We start from the raw sequence: 10,337 nt of genomic DNA, 5'->3' as shown, positions 1-10,337 counted from the left end.
GGCATGTTAACCTCTCCAGGGATCAGGGTCTTTGTCAGTAAAACGGAAATTATTTGGGGCCCTAACTTGTAGACTGGGCATAAGGAGGAAAGGAGGCAATGTAGGTAAAGTGTTTAGCACAAGGATTGCACATAGTAAGCACTCGATGAATGTTTCATATTTTTATTTGTATTTATGAATACACGTTCAATAATTTCCCAAGTCGTAAGCAAGATGCATGTATCAGGAGCAGAGTACATGGATGAAATGAATCTGAGTGGAGAGAAGAGAAATTGCAGATAAAAACTTTCCTGGTTCTTTAGTTGCTACAGCACACGTGGGCAGAACTGTCCTACCACCTCCCTAAATGTCTCAGCAGCTCAAGAGCACAAAAATGTCTATCAGTTAGGTAACTACATGGATCAGCGTGTGAACAGCTTTGAATGAACTTCACAGCTGATGTGGCTTTCTCTTTTCCAAAGGAACAAAACACAGAGCAGCATCCCGAGAGAGAAGGAGCATTCTCAAGGACAAGTTCAAGGCCTGTTAGAAATGCCTGGGGGATGCCCACTGACCTGCAGTCTAAGATACAGATATTTGATGGCTACCGGCAAGTGATTTTCAGGGAATTCCTTTGATAATAAATAATATGCTTATATTGAAATACATTAATTCTACACTATGAACTGACAACCTAAAAGAATAAAATGTTCAGCTATTAAGCCATACAAAGGACAGAACTGGGAAGCAGGAGTGTTGACCTATGCCTTGCACTAAATATTCTACTCATCTCCAGAAATTTCACTGGTAAGCATTTAATAAATTCAATTTAAATAGGAACTTACTTCGTCATTTATCTCTTTTTAACTTGTTTGATCGGTTTACCTGATTCAAATCAGGATGTCCTGGAATTAAATTTCCACATGAACAAGATTCAGAAAAAAACATCCAAACTGATACTGAGTGAGTCAAAACTTTTTCAGGGTAAGATTTTTTCTCTAATATCAAGATTCATGATTCACCTGACAGCTAGAATGATAACTGAAGTTAATAAATGAAAGGTTTGCGGTATGAAAAATATTACCATGTAACTGAGAAACAAAATTGGCTGGTAATTTATTTGAAACTCTGACTTCACTCAAAAGTAGAAACATTTTTATTACTTTTCTCAATAAAGTGGGTTTAAGAGCACCTACTGCAATGTCTCAATAGAGAAAGTACTCAATAAATGTCAGATTTAAATTTTAGTGGAATATAAGTGAGTGCTTTACAGTGCCTAACAGGAGTTTCAGATTGTTCATTTCACAGTCCTTGTTTGTGACAATTAATCCTATTGAAATCAACATTTATGTAGTGTTTCCTTCCTCTGTCCCAGTCCCGATTCCCAGGAAAAGCAAGCAATCAATGAGCTATTGGTAAGGAGAATTAAGCATTATATCTTTGGTGTCTGCCTAGGAAATAAATTAAACAGACCGAGGTAAAAGAGCACAGGATCTCGAGAATAAGTAGCTCATGATTTCCTGCATAATTTAAACTATTCTATATGTTAAATTGTAGACAGATGTAACAAACACACTTTATCAATGACACATTCGTAATCAACACATAATCAAATGACCATTCAACTTCATTTCCCAACCTTAGAATCAATCAACCCAAAGATTGTTCTCACTTATAATTTTCATATTAACACATTCTCAAAGTATTACTAGTGCTTAATATAAACAAATAAAAGGCTTGTGGGGCCCAATTAGGGAAGGAAAATGAACTAAATTTCCACATATATCGTACTGATAGAAAATTCATGAAGAACTTCACTTTGATGGAACCTAATAACTGACAGTAGTAATGTCATGAGATATTTGGTCAGGAGACCAAAAAGTTAACACACTGGAAACTTGACAAGCTGGGAAGCCAACAGGAGGATAATTAATCACATGTTTAGAGAAACCATTGGATGGTTAGCATCTTGTTGCTAGGCAACGTTTCTAGGCAGCTGATCTCACATCTTAAAGGACCAGAATATTTTATCTTTTTTTAGTACAGTATATTTTTCAAATTGATTATGCATATTTGCATTTGTCAACTTTGGGGTCTCTTAACTATCTATACACCTTGAAGTTTATGGACTAATTTATAAGAAATAAAGATACTGACTGGATGTCAGTATGTATGACAGCCCTCACTAAAATAAAAGTTTTACACTCACCATGTAGTAAACGGTAGAGTTTGCATATGGTCATATAATAAAAACCAATCAGAGAGGGAAAGATGCCTTCAATGATGTGCCTATTGTAGTTGAATAATGAATACAAAATATATTTGGGGTTGATTAAGATATTAAAGTAAATTTAGGTATGAAAATATCTTTAATCTATAATACAAAAATAGGACTTGGTACTAAAGAAAACATCTATTGATATCTATCATAAAAGTCAAATGTCAGGGACTTCCCTGGTGGCGCAGTAGTTAAGAATCCGCCTGCCAACTCAGGAGACGCGGGTTCGAGCCCTGGTCCGGGAGGATCCCACATGCCACGGGGCAACTAAGCGCGTGCGCCACAACTACTGAGCCTGCGCTTTGGAGCCCGCGAGCCACAACTACTGAAGCCTGCGTGCCTAGAGCCCGTGCTCCGCGACAGGAGAAGCCACCGCAATGAGAAGCCCGCGCACCGCAACGAAGAGCAGCCCCAGCTCGCCGCAACCAGAGAAAGCCTGCGCGCAGCAACAAAGACCCAACGCAGCCAAAAATAAAAACAAATAAAAAAAAAAAGACAAATGTAAGAAAATTGTGATGTTTCAAACATTGAATTTTACAAGTGTAAAAACTATTGGGATTTGCTATTCAAATTAGGTTGCTTTAAAAGTATCATTAGTTGAACTTTTGAAATCATAGCAATTAGTATCAGACAACTGAAGAAAAAGAAAACTGGGTTGGTTGGAATAAGAGCGCTGTTATTAATCAACCTTGTTCTTTTTACAAATACCCTCAACACTTAACGTTGTAGGACTCACCCAACTTTCCCTGACCCTCAGGTGATTGTGGTCACTTGTACTGCCTCCCTCACATGCCCAGTGAGGAATAAGGGAGAGTGATCAGTACAAAGGCTTCCCAAGGATGGTTTTCAGTCACTAAAAAGGGTGCTACGTATTTAGACAAACTGTGACAGGAGGTATTCACATTCCCTTTTCTTCTTTTTTCTTGTTCTTTTTTGCCTCTTCATTACTTTTTCCCAAAGAGCATTAATGTTAGGTTAATTTTTTCCTCTATATTAAAAACATTTTTTCAAGGCTCATTTTATTTTATTTTTTGGCTGTGCTGCGAGGTATGTGGAATCCTAGTGCCCTGACCGGGGATCGAACCCGCGCCCCCTGCATTGGAAGGGCGGAGTCTTAATCACTGGACCGCCAGGGAAGTCCCTATATTAAAATGTTTGATACTAGACATCTTGGTTAAAATGAGAATTTTCCTATAATTTCCGCCCATCAGTATTTTGGTTGCGATCCTACATTCTTTCTTTTCCCACTTAGGGCCAGTACAGCATGCCAAATTTCTACTGGAGAAAAGCTGGAGATGGGTTAAGAACAGGGATGAAGCCGAGTTACTCTGTGGTTAAGGGTGGAAGGAGGGGGAGGGAGGGAACACAGGCGTAGCTCCAGCACGCAGTTGCAGATCAGATCTTGGATTGTGGGAACTAATATTGCTTCACCTTATGGCACTTCAGCTTTCTTTTGAAAAATTAACTCATTACTTCTCTCCTTATGGGGAAGAGTCAGGCTGCTATCTTGTCAACGCTTCCTAATGAGGAATGCACGAATTGGAAAGAAACTATTTAAATTTAGAAAGTTGTATTTTAGTCTTCCAAATATTAGTAATTTCAGTAGCTCATTTGGCCTATTATCCACTTTATGTCTTTTCTTTCACAGTCCTAACGCTTTTCGTTTATTCAAAACATGGCCAACTTATGAAAATCAAACAGAATCCCCCCCAAATCGTGGCTTCCTTGATGTTTCGATGATGAAACGAATACAGCATTGACTGAATTTTTTATTGTTAAATTTTTCCATACACAGGTTCATCACAGCTTAAGAATTTGAAGATATTTTCAATAGCTGGCTTGTGTCATGTCATTTCACTGCCCTGGTCATTTAAATATATCTTTGACATGATTTGTGAATTTGGTGTAAGACTAACTCAAAAAATATAAGACAAGCACACTGATAAACACATGAATGATCCAATAAACAGGCAACGAAAAAGTCCCACTGAGCTAGGCAAAAGCATTATTTCTTCCTTGTTGAAGGTATCAGCATATGCTACATCTTATGTTGCACAAGTGTACTCACTAAATATTATGAAATGTACAGCAGGCCGGGAAGCTCTAACTAGCTAGTCAAAGTCACTCATACCTGTGTGTTCATATTTATGTCGCAGAAGGGAACTGCTTTTCTGGAATGTCTTGTCACATAAGTCACATGCATACATGCCACTCTCTGTCTTCTTGATCTTCTTTCGAGACAGACAGGAGTCGGAGTCTGTCATGTCATCTAGGCCTGACATGTAGTCTTGTGCTCCATCAAGCAATTCTCCCTGTGATATAATCACATAGTTCAACACAGTTGCTTCTCTTTGTGTTTGTACCAAACAACTTCGCATCGGCTGACATTTGGAGAACCTCAGAGGTGCTCGCGACGGATCGATCTAGTTTTTAAAAACTATCACTTTCCACAAACAATATATGAGGTTTCACATTTCAACAAAAATATAAACCTTCTCTCCCCTAGGTGGTAGAGCTTGCTGTTTTTCAGGAATAGGAAATGGTCAACTCTGAAGGTGAGAAAAACATAAACTCCCCCAAATTCCTGAATTCTCTTCCTATCAGGAAATACCTGTGAGTGAGAATTAAACAACAGAATTTGTGTATTTTCCAGCGTGCTTAACTTTAGGAATGATCCATAGCTGCGGAAACCCCATTTTAATTGAATTTTATATTTAGGTACAAAATGTTATTATTATGCAATCTATTTAAATGTATGTCTACCAACTAAAGGCCTCAAGCTATATTTTTATATTTAATTTTCTAATTTGAAATAGGGAATATTAATAATACTTTTTTATCAATGTTCTATGTTAAAACAGCCTTCAGCGCTGAGCAATAATGAATGTGGATCAGTAAATTATTAAATTTCTTGATATTTATTTTGTCTTGATCCAAAGGCGTGCAAACTTGCATGATAACATACATTTCCATTTGCTAGCCCACAGTTCGGTTTTCTTAGACTACGTTTGCACTAATTAATACTAGAGAAGATTAAATAGGCTTAAATACATTTACAAAGAGGGCAGATGTACTGTAAATTGGAATACCGGAACAGCTGTTACAGAGGTGCCCTGCTACTTTCACTCCTATTTTGCAAACAGGGATTATACTCCGTGATGTTAGAACATACCTGCTTTTGTATTTGAAAAACCATAAATTATTTACTAGCTTGAAACCTACAAAGGAAATCGTGTGGAATGTACAAAATATTTTTAAAATGCTCTTCCAAATAAACTATAAAACGAAGCGAACATCAAATTTATACATGCATTATTGCAAGTTGTGAGTGTCTCTAGAAGTATGTGACTGTCATAAATGTTACCTTTTAGCATCTATATAAATGCTACCAAATATTCATATCAATGTATGATTCTGAAAGCAGATGGATCAATCCAAATAAATCTCAAAAATAAATATTAAGCTCTTTATCTTTCTTAAGGCAAACGTGCTTACGTAGCACAGTGTTCCACTGTTTCTCCGTTTATTTGTGTAGCTCACTCAGTTTTAGATTCAAGTTCAAACCCACTCTTCTATTTCTGCTGAGAATACAGCACTAGATTTTTTTCACTAAGATGTTTTTCCTACATACACATAAACGATATAATTTTCACCTCCTCTCTTTGAAGCAAAAAGATATGTCTCATTACCTGGAATCCTGGTTTTCGCTGGTACTTTCTCCTTTGCTGCATATCAGCAAAAGTAGCTGCTCCGGTTGGGTAAGTATAGGCCATATGTGGTAGAAAGCTCATCTGATCCAGTCCTGGGTATGGTCGTAGCCCAGGGATACTAGTCTGGACTGGTGGCATGAAAGTGGCAGGAGGAAATGCACTTTGTGGAGGAAGAGCTGTGTATAGAGGTTTGGCACTAAATGGGTTCATGCCGAACACTGGGTTAGCGCTTTTGTTGTCCAGATTATTTGAATTTGAAAACTCCTTCTTGATAAACGTCAAGTTCAGAGGCTCATCTGAGTTTTCAGATGACGAAGAAACACTGTTATGGTCTAAATTTATGCTGCCAACTTTTGTTTTGTTCTTTGTGGCTATAATACTTTTGGGTTCTTTCATCTGTTTTGGTAATGACAAGTCCAAAGGCTCAGCCTGGAGCTCCTCAGAAGAGAAGCTGTTTGGAGTGTAAGAACTACTGTGGGAGTTTTTAGAAGATGTGGAGGAAAGATTTAAGGGAGAAGGAGTATTACTCCTGGAGTGGTCCAATTTTTCAACTGGCTTAATGTTGGTGAAATGGGAAGGTTTTGTTAGCCTGAGAGGAGGATCGCAATTCGTAACACTGTTGTGGAGTTCTGCTATAGATGGCGACGTGATGGAGTCCATAGGTTTTACGGGAGACCTGGGTAATAAAGAGTCTTTTGTGGGAGGATTACTGTTGGGGGCTAACGGCTTGGAGTTCCTTTCCAGTGATGGTGACCTGGAATTTGAGTACTGGTAGACTTTTCGTTGCTCAAACCATTCCTTCACAAATTCCTGAGGAAGGCCCACAGCAATAGAAATTTTCAGCAGTTCATCAGAGTTGGGCTCCATGTTCATAGCATAATATGCTTTAAGTACAGACATGTGGTCCTTGTACGGGTTAATGGGGCTTGTCATTCCTTTCTCAGAAAGTACAGATGACAAGAGGAGGGCTTTATTATCAACAAAAACTCCGGCTTTGTTGGGGACTATGTTTTCATGGGGTTGTAGGACTGCCTTGATCTCTTCATTCATCTTACAAAGGTAACGTTCATGCTGATGCAAAGGAATGGGGCCAGGAAAACTTTCTTTACAGAACTGGCAGGAGAATGGAGTGGATATGTTGTGGTTCTCAATCATTTTGTCATCAGTGACCAAATCTATTAAAGTACGTAGCTTCTCTTTCTTTATGTTACTGATCTGTCTCCTTGAGTCAGTAGTCAAGCTCTGGAGGCAAGCTTTGGCTTCATTGACTTTTTCTAACGTGTAGTCGATAATACTTTTAGTGGCACCATTATGACTCACTACTGGAAGACCTACGGGTGGAATATTAGGAGAAGTAACTCCTTGTTCCTCAGGTTGAGAGCATGGATCCTTCATGTGATAACCTTTCAACTTGGAAATTTCTTCAGCCTTGCAGTCCATTTTTTGCCTGGAAACTGTGTTGTCCACAATCTGTAGAACCTTTTGTACCTCGCTTAAATTACTATTCATTGTGTGAAATCCAAGTAAAGGGGCTTCCATCCCTACACCTAAGTGCTGCATCGGGCTCTGAGCAGACGGATGAACTCCTAAAGGGCTGGTGGCTCCAAGGGCACCATTCATAAAGGGACTAGTGCCACTAAACCCGTGTGTGGCCATAAGAACTTTATTATAGTCATTGAAGTCTAGTGGTTCTGTTTTAATTTTAAGTAAGCCTGTTGGTTCAGACATACTAAGTGGTTTTCCATTCTCCAATTTGTTTCTTAACTGGGTAATGGCTGAATTAGTAGGAGAAGAAGAAACAGAATTAGGGGAAGAACCCGTCTTGATATTGTTTCTCATCCGGCCATTTACAGAGATTAAGCCAATACATTTCTTGCTGCTGATGTGTGAACTGTAGGAACCAGAGTGGGAGAAACGTTTCTTGCAGTTGGGGCACTCGTACGGTTTTTCACCTAAAATGACAATTAAAATTGACGTTACATTTTTTTGATTGGGTAACGACTGCAGTTGTCTACCAAGGCAAGAATCTGTGCAACCAAAGGAAAGGAACACAATGGGGCACCTCTACGTTCTTGGTGGTTAGATTAGAATTATGTGGCTATCACTGTTTCAGGGCTTTATCTACCCTGGAAGGACATAATTCAAGATGTTAGCAGTGGAAGGTGAGGGCTATCTGTGCCTTTTTCAGCCAAGATCCCAAATCTGGTCTTGCCATCGGCGGCCTCCTATTTAAACAGAGTGTCAGATTAATGTGTGGTCAATAGCACGATAAAGATGTCACAGTATTCAAAGGGAAGTGTAGCCATGGCTTTAATCAACTCTGTGAAGATTCCATTGACTCTACCAATCCAACTAGTCCTTTGAATAGCATCCAATTTGGTAATAAAATGCTTGGCAGAGCTATCAAAATAGTTATAAAGAAGAAATCTCAGTGGTAGGTGGTTGTTCTGTAATATACAGCTCTCAGGAATCAAGGAACACTTATCATACAAAAGCTCTTTTCCAAAATTCTCCCACATTCTTCTTTCAAGGTTGGGTATCAAAAATGAATATCCTTCAGAATTTGCCAGCTGAGTTTCTTCAGGTCAAAACATTTAATCTGTAGAAGAGTTTTTAAAAGGACAAAAAGGAGCCTCTAGATTTCACAATAAATCAAAGCATTGGCCATTTTCAAGAAGTATAAGCACTCCTCTTCTTATTAGTAGTGCTACTGGTGGTACCATAAGTCTCACGATGACAAAGCAGGTGCACATAGCTTGTGACATAAATGGGTAGATCCGAAAAACTACACACGGGATTGTGTCAATTTTACACAATCTTTAAAAATGCCCCTAATGAAACAAAATGCAAATGTGAGCACCAGCCCCTCTGTTACTCACCACTGTGAATTCGCAGGTGTTCTTTCAGATGGTGTTTATATTTGAAGGCCTTGCCGCACTCTGTGCATTTGAACTTGCGATTACCTGCTCCTTGGGTCAGCATTTGGTGCTATAAAAGGAGGAAGACTGACATCAGTTTTGTGCAGGAGGAACAAAGGAAATTTGTTACAAATATTTTTAAAAGGCCTCTATTTTCAGACAGGCCAAAAGGTTTGCGTGCATGTTTATTTATTTGCCCAGCCTTTCAGAGTTGCAATAAAAGTGATAATGTTGGCAATAAAATTGGAACAAATAAAAAAAAAGTGCTTTCACATGCGCATCCAACACTTGCTTTAGGATTATCTCTGTAGTCTCTTTTCCAGAATGTTTCTTTGAGCCGTTACAGATGAGAAAGCATCATTGCAAAGATGTTTGTGGTTCTCTGTGTTTACTGCAGATTCTAAAATCTGAAGATTCCCTATTGGAATGCAACTGTTTTGTCAAGGAAAAAAATTAATATGATCCTCAAAATCCTAAATAGTCTCCCCAAAAAACTCCCCACACAAATAACTCATTTTATCATATTTTCTGTATTGAGGTAAAAGTATATCTTATAATGAAGCAATACCAGTTTTAAAGAAGGAAAAAAAGCCCCCCACACATAAATTAAAAAATCCTTGACTATAACTATTTCATTACATGATAAGCATGTTTAAATACCCCATTCAGTATGCTAGTAGCAGATATAAACTCTGTTTTTCCTGAGATGTTGCATGTAAGATCTGACTCATTATCAAATGTAACAGACAACATCTTAGGTTAGAGCTGCTTGAGCAGTTTTATCACAGGCCAGTAGGAAAGACTTCACCGACTTGTCATTTTCCTTTTTAGTAGTGTGCTAGGGAGTAGGGATGAAAAAGACAAAAAGTTTGCTGAAAAGACAAGTTAAAAGCAGCAAAGATATAATCAAACACAGCTGACCTTTTTGAACAAGGGAACAAAAGCACTGTGACTTAGAATTCTGAAAAAAAAAAAAGAAAAAAGAAAAGAAAGAAATACAGTCATCCACTCTGGATGCTCAAGGTAGGAGGCCAGCCTTTTTCAAGCAGCAATGACACAAAAGCCTTTTGCAAAAAGACAGCACAGAAACGGTATGACAACTGCTAGGGTGTGCTGAATCTTCCCACATTCCTAGTGAGACAGATGGTGTTACATGGGACACAGGGAGGTTTGTTCAAACAGCAGCAACCTTCAAAGATCAAGCAGAGCCCAGCCCGCCGAGCGCCATTGAGGGACCAGCGCTCATATGTTGCTGAGTTGCATAAACAAACAGCAACAGCTGCTTTGTCTCCCCCCACAGTCCTCAGAGGACTACTATAAACTTTAGTTGTGCCACTGTTAATATGATACAATCATTTTAATTTACTAATTGTAAATGCCATGAGCAAATGAGGGGACTTTTCAACACCAAAGCTACCATTCATAATGCGCCAACACAATCACACTTCTGCA

General features: G+C 38.6%; 1 protein-coding gene across 4 annotated transcripts in view; it reads right to left on the bottom strand.

Annotated features, from left to right (window-relative positions):
* Positions 1 to 10,337, bottom strand: part of ZEB2 (zinc finger E-box binding homeobox 2) — a 131,970-nt gene that overhangs the window by 7,440 nt on the left and 114,193 nt on the right. For all 4 annotated transcript variants that reach the window (XM_033860213.2, XM_073807740.1, XM_073807739.1 and 1 more), the window contains 3 exons: positions 8,847 to 8,955; positions 5,947 to 7,919; positions 4,389 to 4,569 (listed from right to left, as the gene is read on the bottom strand). In XM_033860213.2, the coding sequence (XP_033716104.1) occupies positions 4,389 to 4,569; positions 5,947 to 7,919; positions 8,847 to 8,955 (2,263 nt within the window). The remainder of the gene's footprint in view (positions 1 to 4,388; positions 4,570 to 5,946; positions 7,920 to 8,846; positions 8,956 to 10,337) is intronic.

This window comes from Tursiops truncatus, chromosome 7 (assembly GCF_011762595.2).
Source record: "Tursiops truncatus isolate mTurTru1 chromosome 7, mTurTru1.mat.Y, whole genome shotgun sequence".
In the NCBI taxonomy this organism is placed as follows: Eukaryota; Metazoa; Chordata; class Mammalia; order Artiodactyla; family Delphinidae; genus Tursiops; species Tursiops truncatus.
This window is presented reverse-complemented; position numbering and strand designations above follow the sequence as displayed.